We start from the raw sequence: 24,999 nt of genomic DNA, 5'->3' as shown, positions 1-24,999 counted from the left end.
GGGGTACACCGGTAAACATTGATTAGAAAGGAAACCTGTAGCCCCAGATAGGGGCATAAACAGACTTATTCTTGGTCCTGATGAAGTGCCGCCCGATCCTTGGGCTCTCAAAGCACGAAACATGTTGACCACATTTGACTAGTAGCTATCCTGGTACTTGAAGACCACATGATAGCGCCACTGTTTTAACATAGTCCTGGCACCCTTTTCGTATAAAAAAAAAAAAATTAGGATACCAGAGCCTATTTTAGTCACGACTCACTCACCACACCTATTTAATTCCCCCACTTGCACTCCTCTACACGGCATTCCCACCTCAAAAGCTCTCTGATAAAGAATCCCCGAGGCCTCTCAGGCATTGCAGCGCTAGCCTGATGAGGAGAACCCAATGATAAAGCATGACACCCCAATAGGTGTGTGAGGACACCAAGATCTGATTTTCAGATCTTTCTGCGACACTAATAATAGCCACCGGGTTCAACTCTCCGTGACCACTTGGCATAGGAGGAAGTACCCCGTCCTTGATATATAGTGAGCCATTTCCTGGGAGGAGCTAGGGTGTAGGACCTTGTTTAAATATCTTGCTCTTCCTTCCCTCTTTTGGTTTAGAGCGTTAGCTAACACACCACCTGATTGGTAATGCAAGAGGCTGGATACCTTCGGTAAGAGGATTTTCTCTTCAGCCAGCCTAGCACTGTGGTCCGTGAATACTGCATGCTTATTTGGCCATTATTCCCATACTTTGTGGGATATGCTTGTGCAAGTGCTGCCTAAGGTCCTGAATGAGGACCAGACCATACTCTCCCTAGCTATTGCTGGTGGAAGACATGCAGTGAAGTTCATGTTCAGATGCATGTTGGGTACGATCAACTCACTGGGCAGAGCCATTACTTCGGTGGTGGCGCTCCAACAAAACGCATGGTTAACGAATACTGGTTTTTCAGGAGATGTCCAGGCATTCCTAATGGACACGTCTTTTGATGGTACTTGCCTCTTTGGCTTTAAGGTGGATTCAGCCTTGGAAAGATTCGAGGACAGAAGGGCCTCTGCCAGGTCGTTGGGGCTCTCTTTGGCCCCATGACAGCCGCATCCCGACTTCCACCCCTTCTGTGTGTACGTTTGGGGTTATCAGTTGCGTCCATTTCCCCATCAATCACCAGGCCAGCAGAAAGTCCTTTTGTGGCTACGGATGCGGCTCCCATAAGTCTCAAAGCCAGATGTCTGCTCAAAAACAGTCAAAGCTCATTCTGCCCCCCTGCAGCCACTCAGTCAGAGCTCCTTTAATATGCCCTTGATCCAGCATGAGCATCCAGTTGGTGGCTTCTGGCCAAAGGAGCCATCAAGAGGGCGTCAGCATCCGAAATAGGTTGTGGTCGCTATTTTCTAGTGCCCAAGAAGGATGGAGTCCTCCATCCTATCTTAGACCTGCGCCCTCTCAATTACTTTTTGAAAAATTCAAGATGCTCACCCTGGCTCAGGTTCTATCTGCCCCCCACTCTGGATACTGAATGGGAGTGTTGGACTTGCTGGTTGCGTATTTCCACATCCCCATTTTGCCTGCCCACAGACGTTATCTGCGGTTCACGGTGCCCCAAGAGCATTATCAGTTTGCTGCGCTTCCCTTAAGCTTTACTAGAAGTCCTCAGGTGTTTACCAATGGGATGGTGGTGGTTGCAGCGCATCTGTGGAGGTCAGGGGTCCTGTTGAATGCAGTCTCACTCTGCAATCTTCTCCCACTTTCAGACTACAGTGGACCTCCTACATTCATGAGGTTCACTATCAACGTGCCAGAGTCACACCTGACTCCCTCTCAGATGCTTCCTTTAATCGGAGCTGTTCTGGATACAGTGCAGCTTTGGACTTATCCTCTGGAACAGCAAGTCCAGGATATTCGGGTTATGATTCCTATGTTTCGGCCTCTATCCTGGATTCCCATGAGATTAACTCTGAGGCTGCTGTGCCTTATCGCCTCATGCATCCTGTTAGGAAAACATGCCTTTTGGCATATGTGGGCTTTGAAGACCCAATGGGCACAGCATCAGGGAAATCTCCCCAACCTGATCTCGATCTCGAAGGAAACTGCACAATACCTTCAGTGGTGGCTCATGGACAGTGATTGCGTCAGCCAGTCCTCTCCCTTCCCCACCCAGAGCTCACAGTGGTGACAGATATATCTTTCCTGGGTTGGGGCGGCCATGTGGGAGAGGTGGTCATCAAAGGACTCTGGACTCCTGTGGAGTCTCAGTTCCATATCAACCTGTTGGAACTAAGAGCAATCTGACTTGCTTTGAAAGCCTTTATTCTTTCCATCAAGCGAAGGCTAGTTCAGGTATTCACGGACAACACCACCACCATGTGGTATTGCAACTAGCAGGGCACCCGGTGGGGTTGTGGACACTTTGTCAAGAGACCCTGCGTCTCTGGACATGGCTGTAATGTCCAGACACATTCCTGTAGGTGCAGTACCTGGTCAGCTCTCTGAACGCCAGAGCAGACAACCTCAGCATTCGATGCCTTGCGGATCACGAATGACGTCTTCACCCGGAGGTGGTGCATGGTCTCTTCCAAGATTGGGGAGAGCCTTGGTAAGATCTGTCCTAATCTAGAACGCACAATATCAACACTTCTGTGTGCTGGAGTTTCCAAAGCGGATCTTGCTCGGGGACTCGTGTAATCTTGAGCAGAGCTTAGGACTCCTTTCCGCTGATACCTCCCCTGTCCCGAGTTCTCAAGAAGATCCAGAACGTCCGAGCCCAAGTCATCTTAGTTGTTCCGATTGTGCACGGAGAGAATGATATCTCAAACTCCTGAGCATGAGCATCTGTCCTCCGATCAGGCTGCCCCCTCGAAAGTATCTCCTGTTGCAGCAACAGGCCAGGGTCCTGCATCCAAACCTACACTCTCTACACCTCCAAGCGTTGAAGTTGAGCGGCAACAGTTGAGGGTGTTTAATCTACCACCCGAAGTGTCATGTCATTCTGGCAGCCAAGCGCCCATCCACTAAAACAATATACGCTTGTCGTTGGGGCAAGTGTGTGTCTGGGTGTGCAACCAAATCTGTTGACCCAGGGTCTGAATCCTTGTCTGAAGTTCTCTTGTTTATTCTATCTCTTGCCTGCAAGGTTTTGTTTTGACCATGTTTAAGGGACATCTTTCTGCCATTTCCGCCTTCCTGTGGCTGGCGGAACGACCCACCCTGTTGTGACTAGATTCCTTAAAGGTTTACAGCAGATGTTTCCTCTTTGTCCTTCATTATGCCCCAATGGAACTTGAATTTAGTTCTAACTTTTCTCATGTGTTCGCCTTTTGAGCCAGTGCACAGCTGCCCCCTAAGGCTCCTAACAATAAAGAATGTCTTCCTTGTGGCAATAACATCTGCCAAAAGGGTTAGCAAATTGTAAGCACTTTCTGTCAACCCTCCATACACTTCTTTTTTCCCCAGACATGCTGGTTCTTAGAACCCGGACATCCCTTTTGCAAAGGTACTCGCACCCTTACACTGACCTAGGCCTGGAGTGAGATGCAACATGCTACCACACATCACATTGTCACTCAATACCTCTGGGCACAGAAGGACAACAAACTCACTGGCTTGCCAGTGCAAAAACAAACAAACAAACACACTCACTCTCACTCACTCTCACACTCTCATTCAAACCCACACTCTCACACTTTGTGGCCGTGCTTTTACTGATGGTGAATGGCAGAACGTCCTGCCATAGTATCCCGTAATGTCTAATTTAAATTGATCCAATTCTACATTTTACACAGGCCATATTTAACCACCAGCCACATCAATAGTTCTTTTTTAATGTACCAATGCTGCCTACCCTAGGTGCCTTACTCAGGATGTAGGAATGGTGCATGTGCTCTGTTCCTGCCCTGGCCACAAATTGGAGGGATGTTACCTCTCACTTAACCTCCTGCACTGGCACGGTCCTTCCCTACAACTGGGAGGTGTGCATTCTGGGGCCTTACAAACGCCGTTTACTGACCTGGCCCTCCTTTTGGCTAAACGGCTCATTACCTGCAAATGGATCCCTCAGTCGCCTCTGCATGGACACTTTCTATGCTGGCGTGGGCCCGTGCTGAGAGTACACTACTGCGCAGGGAAGAAATTAAAGGCCTCTGTAAACATCCCATTTCAGATCTTTGGAACGCACAAATTCCAAGAGCTGACGCTGACCAATCAGCTCTCTCCTTGAGCACACATGCCTGATTGCCAGTTGCCCTCTCAGTCCCTCATAGACTTCCTCCTTGCTTGGAGGCGTTTATGCCACATCACCCTTCTCCAGGAATGAATGCTCTGTACCCCCCCTTTTCTTTTTTCCCCCCCTTTTTCCCTGTCTCTCCTCTTCTTTTTTCCATTCCCCCCTTTTCACCCTCCACTCTGTTCAAGGTTTTATCCTTCTCTTTCGATCCAATTGCATCCTTGATACGCAATAGTATTCACATTTGGATTGATGATTGTAATTCTTCCTGTCTATGAACAAGACATGATGTTTTATGAATTGTAACATATTGGATGCATGTTTATGCCAATAAAAAGTATTAAAAAAAAGAAAAAATGTACACACACTCGTCCACATCGGGTAAAACATCACCCTGCCTATCTTTTGACCCCGTCCCCCCTCCTACCAGGGAAGAGGAGAGAGTTCACCACCTGGAACCAAAAAGAGCATTATCTTTCTACATTGATCGCACCAAAGATTTCCGGTTGGAGGATCAACTCTATTTTGGATTTGTGGGTGCAAAAAAGAGAAAGGCAGTTCAGAGAAGAACCATCTCTCGATGGATCATTCTCTCCATGAACATCTGCTACTCAATTACTAAGAAACAGCACCCTGAGCCAAAACTGTGACCACTGCATTGGCTTGAGGGGATGTCCCAGTTCTGGATATCTGTCAGGCAGCTACGTGGGCGTTACTGCACACGCTCTTCAAACACTACTGCCTAGTCAGTCAGGTCCGACAATGCTTTTTAGTCTAAACAGTCCTCAGATCCACCTCTGGGGAGAGATTGCTTTGATATATATTCTTGGGTAAGGGATTTGTGGCTAGAAGTATATATCAGATGTACAAGTTCAGTAATTCCTTATCTGGTAGAAATCTCTATCTAGCTGCAGATTCCTTACCGATCCTCCCCGTTCAGCGAACTGTCTTACCATATTAAAGAGATACTTTGTACCTCAATTTTGTCAGAATAAATACTTCTCCTCAGCTTGGCTCTGCGCTTCTGGTGTGGAAAAAAAAAAAAGAGGTCTGCACACTGGGATGCTGCCTATATAGGCACCAAACATGACACTTCCGGCACATGCAACACCAACGATGCTGAACGATGGCACCTGCCGGCACGCAAGGGGATTGCTCAAATATTTCAGGATCCTATCTGATGCCTGGGAAATATTCTAAGGTAAGGAATCTCTGACTAGATAGAATCTCTACCAGTTAAGGCATTACAGAAGATGAGTAACTTGTTCATCTAGCCCAAGGGTCTCTAACCTTTCTTGTAACAAGAGCTACTTATGCTCAATAAAAAGTCATCTCAAGCTACTAATAATATTACATATATATATATATAGATATATTTATTTTATATTGTAATCAGACATGATTGCATTAGGTTCAAACATATGCAAGAGTACCTGCAGGGATCTCTTCAGTGCATTAGGCATGGGTGGCCAGCAGTAAAGCAAAAAATGCTTTGTCAATGTGCAATGCCTCTACATGGGTAATTCATAACCGCCGTAGCTGGAATGCCCCTGGCACCAAGTTAATATCAGAGTAATATCTTTCCCCAACGCCACATAATTTATCTCTCTAATATGAACTTTAAGCATATATTTTGGCAATGCAAGCATTTTCTCCAGACATTAGCTATTTCGTTTTGGAAACACATTCGTTTTAGTTTTGAAAACACGCTTTTCAATTTTGATAGACATACATTACTTCAAACAAGAAAAGTTTCAAATCCAGTAAGCCAAGCTACGCATGGGAGAGACACGTACTGATAGCCGGAAAGCAACTAGTAGCTCTCGAGATACTCATTGGAGAAGCCTGATCTAGGCTTCGTCAGACTCAGGACTTACTGTTGCATGCAGTGCTGTGCACTGCTCGCTGACGTATCTGTATGTTGCAAAAATGTGTTTCCCTTATTGTACATGTCAACTATGTATATCCTTCTAGAAATAGTTACATTAACTATAAAAACTTGTCCTTTACATACTCAGAAGAGTTTTTACCACTTTCAAAATGTTTCTTAAACAAAGAAATAATATATGAACAAACCATTATCTCACTGTGATCTATGAAACACACTTGAGAACACATTTATACTAGAGGCACAATATTGGAAAAATAGCCTTAAAGTAATGTACTGTTTCATAGACAATATGTTGCTGATGTGGACAGTGACCTAGAGGAATTAGAGGAGAATTGTAGACTGTTGAATAAAAAGCTAGAACAAATTTCTTTGTCTACAAGACCAGTGAAAGGGCAATACATTTTCTGGATGACTGGATTGGGCATTTCTGTAAACAATGGATGAATACCTTGCATAGAAAATCAACTGATTGCAATATTTTTTTTACATCAAACCAGTTTTCTCAGTGATTAATCGAACATCTGTGTTAAGGGAAAAACAAAAGATGGACTGCCCTTTTTGTGACAAATGTCCTGATTTAGAGTTCATGGATGGGGTACTCAAACTATGGCAGATGACCTGTCTGCCAAAGGTGCAGTTGCTCTGTTTTTGTTTGAACCGGCGGTAGCCACCCAGTTTCTGACAGTAGAGCCTATGCTGGCTGTACCTGCTGTAACTTTTGACCAATATTCCATTGGACATTTGGCTGTTGATCAAAGTGCCTCAGACCACCTGCCCTATTTAGGGCAGACCTTCTAGTGTACTTTTTTCATATTCAGCACCATCATGGAGAGCCAAAAACCTGTGCTGAGCAGGCACATTAAGTATGGTGCCCACTCATCAAAGTGTCAGTGCCTTCCGTGGAATAGCCATGACAGACTCTGCTGAAGACTAAAAGATCTTCCCAAGTATGGCTGTTAGTCTTCCCCCAGGACAGATGAGTTCATCCCTCTGCTTCCCCGGTGGACCGATATACCAACCAAAATATTCTAAATGAGGTCCAAAGTCTTCAATTCAGAGCAATTTAATTAAACAAAGTCCTATCAATGAATATTAATGAAAAAGCATTTTAGCATTAAAACATTGTTTAAAAGGAAGGAATGTTTGCATACCAAAGCAGGAGAAATCTAAACTCGGGCAACAGAAAATGAACACTGGTATGCTGAGAAAACGAAGAAATGGGACACTTTCCACATGACCACATCTCTTTTGTATAAGCTGTTCCAGTGTTATTAGAGTAGACTTCATAAGGCATCCTAGCACAGCTGTGCAACACTTATTTCCACATTTACTTGCAAAGTGCCTTTTGGATTAGTATTTATGGGACAGACCAGAGGGAAGTTAAAATAAGAAGGCTTGAACACCTCTCCAAGATTAACAGTCATTAAGTTTGAGCTGATGGTATATTTCAAAGAACAAAAACCTCATTCTAAATCAAATGCACATGCTTATTCTGCATGTGACAGCCCCCCCTTCAATTGCAGAGTGAAAACCTTAGAATTCAGGGTAAAATAAATTCTAAAATGGCGGATGATGCAAGATGGTAAACATGTGAACTGGGATTTAGAACACGGGATTTAGAACACTGGTTTTAGAACAAATATGTGAATACAATTGAATCTGGTTTGATGATTCTATAACTGACCAAAGAAGCGTTTTATTTTACTTTCTGTGCATTGAGATAAGGGTTTGTTTATACTTATTTTTTTTATTAGTTTTGAAAGTGGGAGAAATGCCTCGGTCAAAGAAACACAGACTCAAAATGCATTGAGAAATATACAATATTTTTCAGCATTAAGTTCGCTTACTAGAATGAATAAACTTATTTTATTAATGCAACCTTGGATAGAAGGATATTATACAGTTGGCATAAACAGTAAAGAAAAATGTTTTGCAAGTATACCACTCTGCAATGTGTATTCATCACTACACTCAACAAAATTCCATTTTGACAAAAGTGATTTTTTGGGTTTTACGAATGGGAACCCTGTAGTCTTGCACCTACATAATAATATTTAGAATTGAAAGAACTGCTGAAGTCAGATATACACTTCTAAGTTTGCCGCAGATGGTAATTCTTTGCCAAGGCTTCCAGATGTTACTGCAATTCCAATCTATCTAGGCTGCTACTCACTGGGTAAGTGTGGCAGATGAGTTGCTAAAACATATCAGGACTTTTTAATGTGCCACTGAGTATGCTCAACTACATCTGGACTATCCAGTCTGAAAAGACTGTAGCTTCAATTTGGTGTGGCTGCTGAAGGTGCTAGGGCTGTTTCTCATATGTATTGGATTGCTTAATGTGCCAGTGGGGCTTCTAAAGGGTTAGTGCTTTCCATTGTCCTATGGCTATTCCTCAGAAATCTCATGGTGACACCGGGTTGCTAAGATTTGTTATGTCAATCCATTTTATCAGGCTCTAGCATGCCAATAATCTTAATAGCACATAACGTCCGGCAGGGTTGCTGAATATGCCATACCAACTCCTCAAATATGTCAGGGCTGCTAAAATGTTGTGTGGTATTCCAACAAAAGGCTCAATAACTGTGTTCTCACACAGTTGATTAGAGTTGTGATGAGTTATTGATTAAGCAGCCAGATATTAAGCTGTTTTCAGAGCACCTTGTAATTATGTTGTGTACGCAAACAGTGAGGCATACCGTCTAGAGAATGGAGGACTGTACTGAAAGGAGCACCTTTCTGTAAAAGATTTCTTGGATTTATGGACGGTTAGTTCTTTGAGTATGAATGCTGTATTCCGGTTTGGATACACCACTGGAAGAGAGAAGTGGAAAAGTATATGCCTCTAATGTATGCTGTTATGCACAATAGCATTTCTTTTGTTGTCCCGCAGGCTGCCAATTTACCCAGGATAGAACGTCTAGTGTTATTGAGTTTTGGCCGTGCCAATAGCAAGTTGGACTATTGAGTTTAGAGTACTCTGTTCACTTGTTAAGATAAGTTAGTTGGATATGCCTAAATAAAGACTCTTACAACTGCTGAGCTGAAATCTCTGTGGTTGGAAAGAGAAGTAAGTGCCTTCTGCAAATCCTCAGTTGGAAGGGACTTTACTTTGAGACACCTTCAACCTAAGCAAGCAGACTTAAGTTTGTATCCAGTTACATCCAAAGGTTGCAAACTTATTTTGCTAGTAACTGGTAGCGCATCAGTCTATACTTGGGGTCCCAATCTTACTTTTCTTTTCTTGTTATACCAGAAAAGAAAAGTCAACTGAGACTGCATCAGTGTGTCAAGAGTAAAAAGGCGGCCTTGATCAAACATAAACAGTTTGTGTGTGTTATTCATGTTGATGAAATAAGAAAATTTCCAATTCAGATGTAGAGTGAAATAAAAAAAAAAGGAGTGACTTTCAATCAGGAGTGAAAAGACCAGTCACTGCAGGGATTTTGGTGCCTCCTCCTAGCCCTGACCATGACAAGGGGGTAAATTGTGAAATTATTTTCCTGCCCTTGAGCAAAGAATGACCCTGTTGGGTAAGCCAGAGGAGACAGTGAATAGATTGAGGCAAGACAGCATTATGATACAGGACCACATCTGTCGCTTTGAGGGCAAAACAACAAATGGCCACCATTGGGGGTTGGAACAGCCGAAGGCAGCCGCATTGAGCATTGACCAACCAGGCACACCTCCAGAAGCAGTAAAAAAGGTGAAAAGTTGCAAAAACACAGAGCAGATAAGGATTCTGATACTGCAGATAACCTGATGCAAACTCAGGGCAACCAGCCCTTCATAAGTCATGAGTAGCACTCAAACACACAAGTGTGGGTTTGCAGCAGGATCAGGTGAGATGAAGATACATCTGAGGTAACAGAGGACAGCTACGATGTAGTGGTGCACAGTTCTGCAGATATCCATCTACTGTGGAGAGAGGAAAGTGTTGATTGGAGGTGCTGATAGTTATTGTGGCTTCTGAGGGAAAAGCTGCTTATACCGAGATGGAGAGAACAGGCACACAGAGGTTCCCTGGGTAGGATGAGCTCATAAGCAATAGGAAAGCTAGTTGCCTAGTATGCTAAATCTTTCCGACATTAAAATGCCTCTGAAGAGGGGAAGAAAGGTGAGAGCAGGGAGGAGAAGCTATGAAGAACTGCAAAATGATACTGGTTGTTCACCTAGGTTGCGGTGATCTTAATAGTACAGTCCTGAGTACTTAAATTGTAAACACTTTCTGAATATCCTAATTGACAAATTAAAGTCCTGAATGAAGAAGTGAGAAGAGGCATCATGCAGCACTTTGAGAGCCTATTAGAGAGATTGAGATTTAAACTATGATCACTGAATGTGAAGGGTATCAGTTCCCCAAATAAATACAATCAAATAAGGCGCTACATAAAGTCATAAGGGCCAAGCTTAATTTTGCTGCAAGAAACGCATCCCGTCAGAGCAGACCAGTCCCAAATGTGTAACTGTACTCATCTTCTCTTAGTTCTGGGCCTCAAATACATGGAAAATATCAGGGGTAGCTATATGTTTTTAACATTACATACAGACAACACAGATTAAGGAAAATGACACACAGGGGAAGATCATCATATTAACTTTTGCCATACAGTGGACAAGGTTTGTTTTAATCATTATGCGACTATTGTTTCTCAGCAACAATTATGAAACTCTTGGACTTAATAAAAAAAGCATGGGGTGACCTTATCCTGGGCGATGTTTTTAATTTGCTAAGGAATTCTGCCCTAGATCACTCCAGTCTTGTGGCCTGGACCACAAAAAAACGCTAGCAAAAAATGTAAAGTTTTCATCAAACTGAGATCAGTAGACCCCCTTAGATATTTGCAATCTAATGGGAGGGACTTCATGGGTTCTCCCCCATCTGACAGGGTCTTTGAAAGAATGTTACTGATTTTTGTGGTGAGGCATAGGTTAGACAAGCTACAAGGGTGCTGAGATCTCCACTGTATCAGTCTGTAACTTCTTGGGAGTAGAATGGACTTGGGTGGGGGGGAGGAAGAATAAGGTTCGGGTGACATCTCCACCTCCTGTGCTGCAATAGGGCATATCTAGCTCTACTAAGATTGAGATAATACTTTAGTGGGATAAGACAAAGCGGATACATTATTATTGCTGAGGCTCAACTGAACAAGTCATATATGGCTCTGATGAAGGAGAGTAACATAATCGTAGACAAAACAGAAATTGGAAATATGCCTTTTTTATTAAGGGTTGTATATTAAAGGGCAAGAGTATAGAGGCTCTAGTGAAGAATATTTGGGTCGAAGGCTCAAGACTGAAGACTAAGTGAGCAGACAACAGCCCTAGATAGACCGATAGAAAAAAACCTAAATTAATTATAACTCAGCAGAACAAAGGGCCATTATTGGCATATAACTGTCTTTTATAAAATATTTTAAGCACATATCCTTAAACACCTGTTTTTTCTTTGCTTTTCCATCAGTTAGTGATTAAAGCAAATATAAAGGAAACCTGATTGTGTTAGAATTAAATCTATGGTTCTCTAGAATGCACTAAAAAGTTGTCATCTTTGAGTATACTTTTACAATCCATATGACATCTAATAATCTTCTTATTAGCGATCAGTGCGAACCGTTCATAGGATCTCTGATCAATCAAGGACATTTCTCAATCTGAACTGATCTTTTATCTTTGCTATGGTGTGATCACTCATCAATTCATTAACTTGTCAAACGCGGACAGTGACTGAGAGCTCTGTTGTTCTGCTTGTGTGCAGGAGACATAACACATAATGAATTTTAGAGCATAATTGTAGGTATAAATCACCATCCTCCTGTCATGAAATCAAATTATAGAAAGATGTCCAGAGATCAATCAGAGAAGCCCATAATGGGGCTACAAGTGGTAGCACTGGAACAGGTGGCTTTCTGTCTCCTTAGGAACAGAATGAGGAATTACAGCAAGCTAATCTGGTCATTTTCTCTGTGCAAAAGTCTATGTACTCTGGTCCTCCTTTGGGAGCTGCTCTGATGTCTGTAGCATAATCAGTGCAGTCTTGGTTCAACTTGGCACTGGCGATGGTTAATGTGGCTTCGACCAGCTCTCAAACCGAGCTAACGTTGCCTCTAACTGCATTGAGAAGCCTACCCATTTCTATCTTGATAACAAGGTGCCTAGCATGTTAAGACCAACAGCAGTTTTGGTGGCATCAACAATATTGCAAAGTCCAGAAACCCAATTTGATTGTAAAAATAGCAAAAATAAGTGAGAGATGAGCTTCATGAACAAGGGATGCAGATAAATCAAAAAGATTACAGGCTCCAAAACTCTCTTAAGATTACAGAAGTTTACTAATCTAGAAAACTAAAAACAACCAGTCAGCAAAAGTCTAGATTCAGGGTATGTGTATGGTTGCTAGTTGATATAAGGTAATGTTCAAATGCAAGGATGTTTTTGCTTATTCTGAGAACGTCTGGTAAATATGTAACGATCAACGTTGTGAGGTTTCTACTTACACGCTTTCGGCTGAACCTGATTCATTTTACTCTTGGTCACTTTCAAACTTGGTGTCCTCCTGAAAAAGGAACGCCGTGTAATTGTGATGATTTCTCGATCCAGAACACAATGCACTTCTTGATGTTCTGTGACCATTACGCGGCTTTAAGAAAGAAATATTTGTTCCCAATTCTAAAAGAGGCGGGGTTTATACAGGTCAAACCTGCCCTCCTGTATCTACAGTTATTGCAGACCCCCAGGATCATGTTCCATGTTGCAAGTTTTTTAGTGGGTGCTGTTAGGGCCAAGAAAAGGAAGCCTGTTATCAATCCGATTAATTTTTAATGTAATGAATTGGATGATTATTTAACTTTTTATATGAATTATAACATCTGCGAATTTGGGAGAATATTAATGTTTTATGCTAAATGATGTTTTTATGATGTTTTATTTTACTGACACCCCTTCTTAAACATTTTAGATAATATGAATTGTTGATTTTTTGTAATATTGTAATATTGATTGTACTGTTTCTATGCCTTTTTATGATATTTATTTATCGAAATAAAGTACTTTGACTGACTGACTGACTGTATACGTTTGATAGATTGAGATATTATAGGGCTGGAGTAAGCTGTGTTTTTTATGTTTATTTAGATGCTCTTGGCTTTTCTCTTTTTTTGTACATTTTTTGGACCAATGTGAATCAATAGAAGCCCATGTCTTTTTTTTCATTCCTAATGATCATTACATATGTTTTTTCTCAATGACAATAGAGTAGGTATTAAGGTGCTACAGTGCTGTTAAAAACAAGCTTCAAAATAGTTGGTAGGAGTTGTCAGGTGAATTAATTGTGGTCAGCAAATATCTGATTAATCTGTTTATCTGAAGTCTTAGTTAGATCTTTTACTACCTGAAGAGGTTTAATTATTTTATAAAGTTGCCATTGTTTATGGTCACAGCTTTATCGTCTTAAAGAGTGTCATTTTGCTCCATAGTTTAGCATTTTTACTCTTCGTGGAATCTTCTTCTTTACTAATATGATTCAACATTTCATATGGAAGGCACTAGTGTGAGAAGTTGGCCTGATGTATGATGTCACTAGTTCTAGTGTACACCTTATATCAGTCCAAATACCCTTATGGTGATTGGTTGTAAAGTCAACCTTATAGACCAGCTATCCTAGTGGTAGCATGGACAAGAGCAGTCTTAGGCTAAACTCTGAATGGCATGTGAAGCCAGCTGTGATACCATATGTAATCCCTTGAATACCAAATGAAAGGACACCACAACAGATATATATATAAAATAAAGTGTATTTATTCTAGTCAAACCCTCAGCACTCTTTATGAGATTAGAGGTAAGTACAACACAGTCTTATTTATGCATACATTAAGTCACACAGGTAAGTAACACAGTTAGACCCTAGGGGCCACGCAAACCATATACTAAGTAAGTGGTATAAGGACCACTGTCACGGAAATAGGATAGGCCTAGGCCTAGGGAATCGCTGGGGCTACACTATACTACCAAAGGTTAGGAAGTGGGAGGCCCACGGGATTCAGGTGCAGAGTGGAAACACTCACGCGTAATGCGTAAAAGTCACTAGCAATAGTACAGTTTAGAAATAGATAGATTTAGGACACTTCCGGAGTAGCTAGGAAGTCGAGACTGGAAAACTAGACACTAGGATAGTCACTATCCTGATGAGCACCGGAGTACCCAAGTTACCTAGCCCACAGGCTGCGGGTGCATAGGGGTGAAGTTGCGTCGGGTTTCGTCGTCGACTCCTATGGATGCCTGAAGAAAGGTGCTGACAGGCAGTCAGTGAAGAGTGTCCGGTGGATCCCAAGGCTGGGATCAAGAAGAGAGGAGACCTGCAAGCAGAAGGGACAGAGTCAAGGTCACTAGCCAGTGACCACGTGGAACCAGGAAGGAACCAGGCGATGTCGTGAAGATTGCAGGTGAAGGTGGAGCTTGTCGCTGCAGCCACGAGGACCAGGGAACGTCGAGGACGACCAGGACCAGGAGGCGAGCTGTCCCACGAAGGCTCTTGCTGTCGGCGGCGTCGAAGTTGGACTAGGACTCACCAAGCCTTGGCAAGCGGAACCCACGCAGAACGGAGGACTTGCTTCTGGTGCAGACCAGGAAGGTCTGGGGTGCTTCTCTTTTTCAAAGAAGCAGGAGCCAGTCTGGAGGAGCCAAACCAGCGATGAAGATTTCAGGATGCGTCGTCACAAAGGCCACTAGCCAGCGGGCAAGCAACCGGACAGACGCGGCAAGCAGGAAAATGCAGAAGGGCCCCACGCAGGACTCGTGGAGTGTGGGGGGCTGGTCTTCGGTGCAGATGGTGCTTGGGGTTGGGGCTTCTCAATCCCCGGTGCACAACTTCGAGGGTGCCTCAGAAGCTGCGCTTGAAGATACTAGCCACTTTTCCCAGGTAGCCGGTCCCACGTCTCTCGTCGCCTCCACGGATCTCAGCTCTGCTGTGGATGTGGATCAGGGTCGGAGAAGTCTGGAAGTCAAGGCTCTGGTCAGGCTCTGCAGTCGGTCCCTCGTAGAACTTTAGCAAAGCAAAGGGTAGTCTCTTGATGGTGCCTGTTTGCACAGGGTAGCCACTCCTTGGCCACAAGGGAGATTCTTCAGTCTTCTTCTTTCGTCGAATGTCGAAGGTCCAGAGTTTCTGTTCAAGTTTGCAGGTTCAGGATAATCTAAAGTCTTGAGGCCCAACTCCCACTCTTATACTAATCTGGGGGGCTGGGATACCTGCTAGGTCACGCCTTATGGGTGGGACCTGGGAGGGGGGTGGTTACACCCCCTTCCCTTTGTCCAGTTTCGCGCCAGGACTGGGGCTGGAGTGCCCCAGCACCGGTTTGAAAAAGACTATGCATGGGACACCTTGTGTGCCCCAGGCATGTCTCATTCCTTTCAGCCCTCCCTGCCCCAATACACTAAAGTCTGTCTGGGGAGGTGCTAGCACCTCCCCAAGCAGGAAACCTATTGTCCAAGCCTCCCTTGCTGGGATCACTCCCAGCAGCAGGAGGTCAGACTTGTGTCTGTGGCAGCAGCATCCATTTTGCGATGCTGAGGCTTTGGTTAGAGTTAAACAGCAAAGTAGGATTTTAACATGTCTCTCCCTCTAGAAGGGGGGAATAATATCCTCATCACCAGAAATGGTATGGGGGTATTATTCCAAAGTGTTAGACACCTTACACGACATGTTTTGATAAAGCCAAACCATAGTTACCATAACCGTTTAAGATTATAAGGCACTTTAAGAGTATATGGTAGGCTATATCATAGAACAGCTATAAGGACATGGTTCCGAAAGCTGCAGACAGGCTCAGCTCATGCTAGAGCACCATCTCACATGTTACCAAGCACTCTGCCTCCAGGATTGTTAAGGCCTGCCATAGGAGTGGCTGATAGGTACACATGTGTCTATTTTAAGGGTAGATATAGGTATACTATATCTAAGCAAGGGGTGATTACACGACCTTGCCCCAGCTGAGTGATCAGCCAGTTGTGTCTGATTGGAAGGCCAGACCAGGGGTGGCATAATACATGCTGCAGCCCCTGGGAGGCCTAGGGTACACCTATGCCCTGGGTACCTAGGGTACACTGTACAGGGTCCAATAAGGTGATCCTTACCAATTGGGAATGTACCTAGGGTACATGGAGTCCATTTTAAAGAGAGAGCAGACAGCCTGAGACCCTGAATGGCAGGATCTCAGGCCAACTAAGTCGAAATACCAGCTAGACACTAGGCAAAAAGTTTGGGGGTAACCATAGTCAGATATCCACCTTCCTACAACTAGTCACTAAGCGATTGATGCATTGTATTTTTTCTTCTTTTCTTGAATTTGAAGAGTTTCTGAAACCTGCAGAATTCAATTGCAACAATTTTCTGCAACCATTTTAAGCTGTAGTAGTAACCACTAGCACTTGGTCTCAGAATAGGAACTGTGTCCTGTATAGCTGCAGTGATAGTGCCATTAGCACAAGGAAAACACAGACACGCTCTCAGGAGTACCTTATTCAATTCCGGCTGCAGTATGGTCTACCCAAGGAATCTGCTTAAATTCATATTTTAAAAACTGAAAGAGTGGTTAGATATATATTCAGCTTTGGAGCCATTTAAGAGACTATATTCAACTACTTCCAAGTAATTTTCTCAATGGCGACTTGTCTGGTGGAATTTGCAGTCGTCTTATGTGACAAATGAATACTTATTTTGTTATCGTGAATGTTTTTGCATACATTTAAAATTTCAAACTGTTACTGCAAAAATGGTGGTTGTAACAGTATCTGTTTGCAGTGAGACTATTCTTTCTATCCTATTTGCTCCAAGCAAGACTTTTTGTTTTTTTTAAACTGTTATTTTGAATTTTCTTGAAATGGCATTTTCTGCCTAAAATGAGAATATGGTTGTAAATCAGTTCTTCTGTTAAAATGTTTGAAATGTGTCGTGGATATGTTTTTTTAATTATTAATTTAGTACTCATTTTATTTGATTATTTTAGTCCTCATTCACCTCATTAGTGGGTACGTTTGTATTAACCTGGTTTACATGTATTCATATTTTAGAAAAAGGGAGATTTTTGGAACAGATTTTAAGGCATCCGGAATCTCCTGTCAGTCAACCAGCTTTTGGTGAGAAGACTCCAGTGACCATAACAAAGCTTAGTAAGAACAAGTAAGCAAATAATCGCTTTATGCTTGTAACTACTTAGTTATAAAGTGATCCTTGTTTGCTCAACAAATCTGTCCATTTTTGTTAAATCAAGTATGTCACATTTTAGTAAAACTTTGCATTAATTTATTATTACACTGGAGGGCGCTGAAACTTTGAAAGCTGTATTGTTTTTTATATTCTAATAAAACAATTATCTTCCTCCATTGTGTCCAATTGCATCTTATTATGAGCATGAGGCAGATCGTTACTGTCACATATGGAACAGACCTCATTATCTGCTACATATTACGTTTGTTTAATAGGAATGAAAGCAGAAATGTTTTCCAAATGTTAGTTGTTTTCACATCTTCATTTGCAATGTTATCTCTGTTTTTCTTTTCTCTTCTCTGTGTTCCATTTTTCCATATCCTGCAACCATTTGATGCACTTGGCAGACCACTATTTAATCCTTTTGAAGTTTAAAGTGATTACCACACACCAAGAACCTAGAGGTAAACGCCCCTTAACCACCCCTCCTTGGAAAGCACCATATACGACTCCCAAATCTGCAGTACTGTATAGGCATATCTTTAATTCAGAGCAACTGGAGGTTGTTAATACTAATCTCACCTCCATTTTGGCAAAGATCATAGATATGTGCCTTCCCTTTAAGACTGTGCACGTTCCTTGCAAAGAACTCAACCAAAAGCTGGTTCAGTGTCACGTTAATGGCTTGGCGATGACAAAAGTGGATCCCGAAATGGTAGCAGGGGTGTAGTTAGGACAATTATTGTAAATTTCTGAGTGAATAGAAAGCCAAATTGCTTTTAACACAAAACCATTGAACCACCTCACCCAAATAATATGTATTGCATTCTCATTTCAAAAGGATATATTGTGGATTGTAAATTAGTTCCTCCTCAATCCTTGTGCAGTTCCATTCCCAAGTGTTTGTGGCAATGTAATCAGAAGACTGTACCTAGACATTCAAGCCAGAGCTGCTATCGCCAACTGTCAGGATAAGAATGCCCCACTCTTCAAGAATGGGGATCCTTGTGTGACAATGTTATTTTTAATCTATCAGCAACATCATTATAATTATACCTTAAGAACCACTGGTTCTTTTAAACATAAAAACATTACAGTCACAGCCTTCACAGGTTAATGGCAAAGTACAGAAATGTGATTAAATCAATTGATACATATTAAACAACTTACTTTCTTTTTTACTTAATCACTTCCCCTCTCACAATCGTACTTGCCATACCATCTTCAAAAACCTAGACATTTAACATATTGCACTATAGTTGGTCTATTCAAACAACAAAACAACAGTGCTTCTTCTTGAGAACACAAATCCGAATCTCCTAGAGAGTGAGATACACTATCTTGTGCAAGGTCCACTGTACAGGGGGCAAAACAATTTAAAGTGCTTGATGTTTTCAGTAACCTTTGGTTACGGATACAGTTGCTTTAATTGTCTTGTCTTCCCAACAGCAGTGTGGCAATTTAAAGAGAGACCATTGAACCTGAATTTTATATAAAGTGAACATAATGGAAAGGAACTTACATTCTTTAGGTACATTTCAATACCGTCTTCATCCTCCTCCTCTAATATTTACGTATTGTTTGCTTAGCAGGGCGTCCTTTAAAGTACTTTGAAGCTTGTTCTTCCAGGACCTTTCTTTTAACACCATTAGCTACATTTTCACTAGTGATATATCGTTTTGTCCAGTAAATTTCAAACCCAATACTTGCAATGTGTACCTCAGGTCTCCAAAGTAGTTTGGAGGCATATCTCAGTTCTGTAAGCATTACTAAGGCTAACCTACATGAAGAAGTTGACTCTTTCATACACATTTTTAATATTCAACCAAGAGACCAGGGGCTTCAGCATCGTAATTTTTAATAATAGTCCTTACACTTTGCTTCTTTCATAATTGCTTCAGCAGCCTTCCTGGTCCTAACAGAAAATATTTGTAGAATTGTTTTTCCACTTCTTGCTGTTTCCTCTATAATTTGGCTCCAAAGTTGGCTCCCATGTATACAGCTGAAGTAACTGCTTTGGCATTGAATATATCCTTTTTAGGTCTCGCCTGGCGTAGGCTGCGCGCATGCGCAGTCTCGCTGGCGAGATTTAATGAGATGTGGTATTTTCTGTAAGGGGCGTTAAGTCCCGCCCCTCTTTTCCATTGACTGGCGTCACCGTTTATGCTAAACGGTGGCCAGCCATTGGAAAAGAGGTGTCGGTGACGTCTTTGCTCGGCTTTCTGAGCCGTCCCATTTGAACGACCTCGCCTGTTTTGCGTTCGTCGCAAAAGGTTTCTTATCTTTATGGGGCCAAACACACAGAACTCAACAGTCACCCGACAGACAAAATATCATTATAACCAGCCCAGTGCTCATCTTTTATGGAAATAGAAAGTACTTTAATCTCACAGCAGAAGGAAATAGTACACAATCCAATGGGTCTGGCATACAGGGTTTTAATACATTGTGTTTGAACAGTGAGATCCTAATTCTTCCTCAGCCCTGGTGGTTGTTCTCCATTCCGAGATACTGCTATTACCACCCCACGACCCTCTACAGATTCATCCATAATTAAGCTCAGGTGCAGGTGACTACAAAAATCTCACTGGCTCAATGTGCAACTCGTGAGGTACAATGTCTTTATCGTTCCATTTGAAGCAGAAGTCTCAAGTGGGCGGACAGACTTGCCCACATGCCTTAGTCTCTTGTGCCTTGGTTCAGGCTAAGTGCTGGCCTGTACCTGCCTGTTAGTATCATTCTGAGCAGTGCGTCGGACACCGGTTGCACTCCTTCCCGTATGGCGTTGACTTTCTTTTTGTGGGGGCTGCAGTGGCAGCCACACTTGGGATCAGGCTAGCACGATGGACTCTGGGACTACCTCAGCAGTTGCTGCCTCTCTGGTCTGCTACAATCAAGCTCTCAGCAGTGGTATTTGTGGCCTCTAGTCTGTATCCCCATGACGTCATATCTGGGGCCAGCAGGGCTGTCTGCTTTGATAGCGGTGCAGCTTTCTTCTCATTGCCGCAATGGCAGTACCAGTCTCTTGAACCTGCGTCAAGCTGCCGGGCTTCACAGGAATAAATGATAGGATACAATCTTGGTACAGCTGACTCAGGAACTGCACAGTGAGAGTGTACCTCTTCACAGAACAGATTCTCTTGATTTGCTGTCTTATCATCCGCATTCTTTGGGACACCTCACACCAGGAACACACTCCGCTTCTCCTCCTGCACAGTTTTTGCTCTTGCAGGAGAAGGCACACTCTTTCCCTTCTCATTCAGGGGATACTCATCAATAGTCATAATCTATGAATAATCCCCACCCATGTGCAGGATCCCGGAGCATATAGAATATATATATATATATATATATATATATATATATATATATATATATATATACAAAAAAGAAGTAGAGAACTCTGGGTAGTTCTCAAGTTTAGGTGGAAAGCAGCTCCTGTATAGAGCACTCTCAACACCAACGACACTCTAGATCTGCTCACCTCAAATGTCTGCTTTTCTATCAAAGTTTTTAAGCATAGGATTAGCACAGTGCTATCCACGCTGAGATAGAAATGGACAAAGTCTTTTGCCATTTCTACAGCAAAGTCTTTAAGCATAGGACTAGCACAGTGCTGACCTTGCCGAGCTGTAAAATGACAAAAGCCATTTACCACTCCAGGCACAGTATTACAGCTTTGAATTGGTAAAATACCAACCAAGCCAACCTGAAATGAGTAAAAGCAACACCTGACACAGTGTTTCGCTCTAATTAGAGCTCTTCAGAGAGGTATAGCTTTGTCCAGACACAAGGGAGCACCCAGTATAAGTCAAAAAAATACCCTTTCAGGCATAGAGTGACGAATAAATTATGCAAAAAAGAAGTAGAGAACTCTGGGTAGTTCTCAAGTTTAGGTGGAAAGCAGCTCCTGTATAGAGCACTCTCAACACCAGCGACACTCTAGATCTGCTCACCTCAAATGTCTGCTTTTCTATCAAAGTTTTTAAGCATAGGATTAGCACAGTGCTATCCACGCCGAGATAGAAATGGACAAAGTCTTTTGCCATTTCTACAGCAAAGTCTTTAAGCATAGGACTAGCACAGTGCTGACCTTGCCGAGCTGTAAAATGACAAAAGCCATTTACCACTCCAGGCACAGTATTACAGCTTTGAATTGGTAAAATACCAACCAAGCCAACCTGAAATGAGTAAAAGCAACCCCTGACACAGTGTTTCGCTCTAATTAGAGCTCTTCAGAGAGGTATAGCTTTGTCCAGACACAAGGGAGCACCCAGTATAAGTAAAAAAAATACCCTTTCAGGCATAGAGTGACGAATACATTATGCAAAAAAGAAGTAGAGAACTCTGGGTAGTTCTCAAGTTTAGGTGGAAAGCAGCTCCTGTATAGAGCACTCTCAACACCAGCGACACTCTAGATCTGCTCACCTCAAATGTCTGCTTTTCTATCAAAGTTTTTAAGCATAGGATTAGCACAGTGCTATCCACGCCGAGATAGAAATGGACAAAGTCTTTTGCCATTTCTACAGCAAAGTCTTTAAGCATAGGACTAGCACAGTGCTGACCTTGCCGAGCTGTAAAATGACAAAAGCCATTTACCACTCCAGGCACGGTATTACAGCTTTGAATTGGTAAAATACCAACCAAGCCAACCTGAAATGAGTAAAAGCAACCCCTGACACAGTGTTTCGCTCTAATTAGAGCTCTTCAGAGAGGTATAGCTTTGTCCAGACACAAGGGAGCACCCAGTATAAGTCACAAAAATACCCTTTCAGGCATAGAGTGACGAATAAATTATGCAAAAAAGAAGTAGAGAACTCTGGGTAGTTCTCAAGTTTAGGTGGAAAGCAGCTCCTGTATAGAGCACTCTCAACACCAGCGACACTCTAGATCTGCTCACCTCAAATGTCTGCTTTTCTATCAAAGTTTTAAGCATAGGATTAGCACAGTGCTATCCACGCCGAGATAGAAATGGACAAAGTCTTTTGCCATTTCTACAGCAAAGTCTTTAAGCATAGGACTAGCACAGTGCTGACCTTGCCGAGCTGTAAAATGACAAAAGCCATTTACCACTCCAGGCACAGTATTACAGCTTTGAATTGGTAAAATACCAACCAAGCCAACCTGAAATGAGTAAAAGCAACCCCTGACACAGTGTTTCGCTCTAATTAGAGCTCTTCAGAGAGGTATAGCTTTGTCCAGACACAAGGGAGCACCCAGTATAAGTCAAAAAAATACCCTTTCAGGCATAGAGTGACGAATAAATTATGCAAAAAAGAAGTAGAGAACTCTGGGTAGATCTCAAGTTTAGGTGGAAAGCAGCTCCTGTATAGAGCACTCTCAACACCAGCGACACTCTAGATCTGCTCACCTCAAATGTCTGCTTTTCTATCAAAGTTTTTAAGCATAGGATTAGCACAGTGCTATCCACGCCGAGATAGAAATGGACAAAGTCTTTTGCCATTTCTACAGCAAAGTCTTTAAGCATAGGACTAGCACAGTGCTGACCTTGCCGAGCTGTAAAATGACAGAAGCCGTTTACCACTCCAGGCACAGTATTACAGCTTTGAATTGGTAAAATACCAACCAAGCCAACCTGAAATGAGTAAAAGCAACCCCTGACACAGTGTTTCGCTCTAATTAGAGCTCTTCAGAGAGGTATAGCTTTGTCCAGACACAAGGGAGCACCCAGTATAAGTAAAAAAAATACCCTTTCAGGCATAGAGTGACGAATAAATTATTTGCATAATTTATTCGTCACTCTATGCCTGAAAGGGTATTTTTTTGACATATATATATATATATATATATATATATATATCTACTGGCGGTCGCCAGTTGATAGTTATAGTTAGGACCGTGTTTCCATAGGAAATCCGCAACATTCTATTTTGAATAACTTTGGCGCCGATTGACGAATCCTCGCGAAATTTTCAAAATAGGTGGGGCGCTACGCTCCGCTCCTTCCCTGAAAGTCTCGGGGGGATTCGTCAAGCGGGGCCTGAGAAAAAGGGGGGGGTCCCAAAACGCGTTTTCCCCATGCATTTTTCCATGTAAGCTGTAAAGTCGCCTATACTGCCTGAACCGCAGCTGGAGAATTCTCTCGTCCACCCATGGAGGTGGCAAACTATACAAGTTTGTGGTTCCCGCTTATTTAAACGGCGCCTACGAGAATGTGAACTACGGCTGCAACGAGGGGTGCCCGACAACACAGGATCTTTCAAGTGGCAAGCCCATCTGGGAAACGATGGAATGCGGCTGGGGTTGTATTAATGGAGCTCCATATGGATGCGGAAAGAACGACATTCAAGCGACACCCGAAAAAGCATCCATTACTGCTGAGCCAATTACATCGAGATTGCAGCCTTCCCATTGGCCACTCATTCACCAATCAGAAGGAAGGTGACTATGTTTAAACGAATCAGTGACTGTGTTGTATTTCATGTGCCTGAACGAGAGCACTGAGGAAGGCGAGAGACGCCGAAATGCATTTGCTGTTCATGGTTTTATTTGAATTAAAATGAACTTTCGGACACCCCGTGAGTGCTCCTTAATTGTGGCGGAGTTGTTATAGAAACACGCGAGTCCTACCCTCGCGCAAAGGAGTCACCCGTTATGGAGTTCGGCAATGGCATATGGTGGGAAATCGTGTAAGCTGTAAAGTCGCCTATACTGCCTGAACCGCAGCTGGAGAATTCTCTCGTCCACCCATGGAGGTGGCAAACTATACAAGTTTGTGGTTCCCGCTTATTTAAACGGCGCCTACGAGAATGTGAACTACGGCTGCAACGAGGGGTGCCCGACAACACAGGATCTTTCAAGTGGCAAGCCCATCTGGGAAACGATGGAATGCGGCTGGGGTTGTATTAATGGAGCTCTGTAACGCCCTGAACGTCTCAGGATCGTTTAACAGACACGACAATGAGGACGCAACCACTTGTGAAGGGTTAGTTCTTTTAATGAAGGCAAATAAAATACAAAGAACAAACAAAAGTTATAGTCACTGGAATCCTCCAGGCTAAGTACGTTACCAGCCCACAGCACGGATGGTCCTAACCGTCCTCTGCATATACGCCGATCCCGGCGTATGCCAACAGAGGGCAGAAATGAAATGGCCGACAATGCCAATCGGTAGGCTGTGAGGGGCACGAAGAGTGTTGGGGAGAATCGAGGAGTCAGGGAAACACCCAGCCGGGGTCTCTACCTGAAGGGAGCAGCCGCTCAACCTCTTCCTCAGACTGCACCGGGACGCGGAGTCACCTCCTGGTGATGCGTCACCGATACCCCAATCACAAGCAAGAAGACTGAACCGAGAGCAGCCGCTCGATCGATCCTGTGGACTTCCGAGTCTGTAACGCGGCAAACACCTCCTGGTGTGCGTTACAGCTGGCAGTCCCTGTGTCTCTGGTCGGGCTGGGAGTTACGACTCCAACCAGCAAAAGCGCCACTGCGCTTGGACTCAGCCGAGTCAAAAAGCGAAGCTCAATGGTTGACCGGTAGAGCTTCCGGGTCCTTCACAGGTGACGATGGGGCAAGACACGGCCCAGGGAGTAACGACTCGACCTACCTCCGTTCTTGCCTTACTGGAGCACCACTCCGGAACACTGCTCTTCACGAAGCAGGTACGTCGGTGTAAACACAATATCCGACAGCCTTGTACCTCCCGGTTCCTCCCTTTATAGGGCGTGTTTTCCTTG

General features: G+C 43.2%; 1 protein-coding gene across 6 annotated transcripts in view; it reads left to right on the top strand.

The window, feature by feature from the left end:
* Positions 1 to 24,999, top strand: part of KIAA0586 (KIAA0586 ortholog) — a 622,715-nt gene that overhangs the window by 101,458 nt on the left and 496,258 nt on the right. For all 6 annotated transcript variants that reach the window (XR_014968769.1, XM_085626122.1, XM_085626120.1 and 3 more), the window contains exon 9: positions 17,167 to 17,275. Coding sequence is in view for 5 of the 6 variants with exons in the window: in XM_085626122.1 (XP_085482248.1) it covers positions 17,167 to 17,275 (109 nt within the window). In the remaining variant the exon portion in view is untranslated. The remainder of the gene's footprint in view (positions 1 to 17,166; positions 17,276 to 24,999) is intronic.

Source organism: Triturus cristatus, chromosome 9, assembly GCF_964204655.1.
Source record: "Triturus cristatus chromosome 9, aTriCri1.1, whole genome shotgun sequence".
Lineage (NCBI taxonomy): Eukaryota > Metazoa > Chordata > Amphibia > Caudata > Salamandridae > Triturus > Triturus cristatus.
This window is presented reverse-complemented; position numbering and strand designations above follow the sequence as displayed.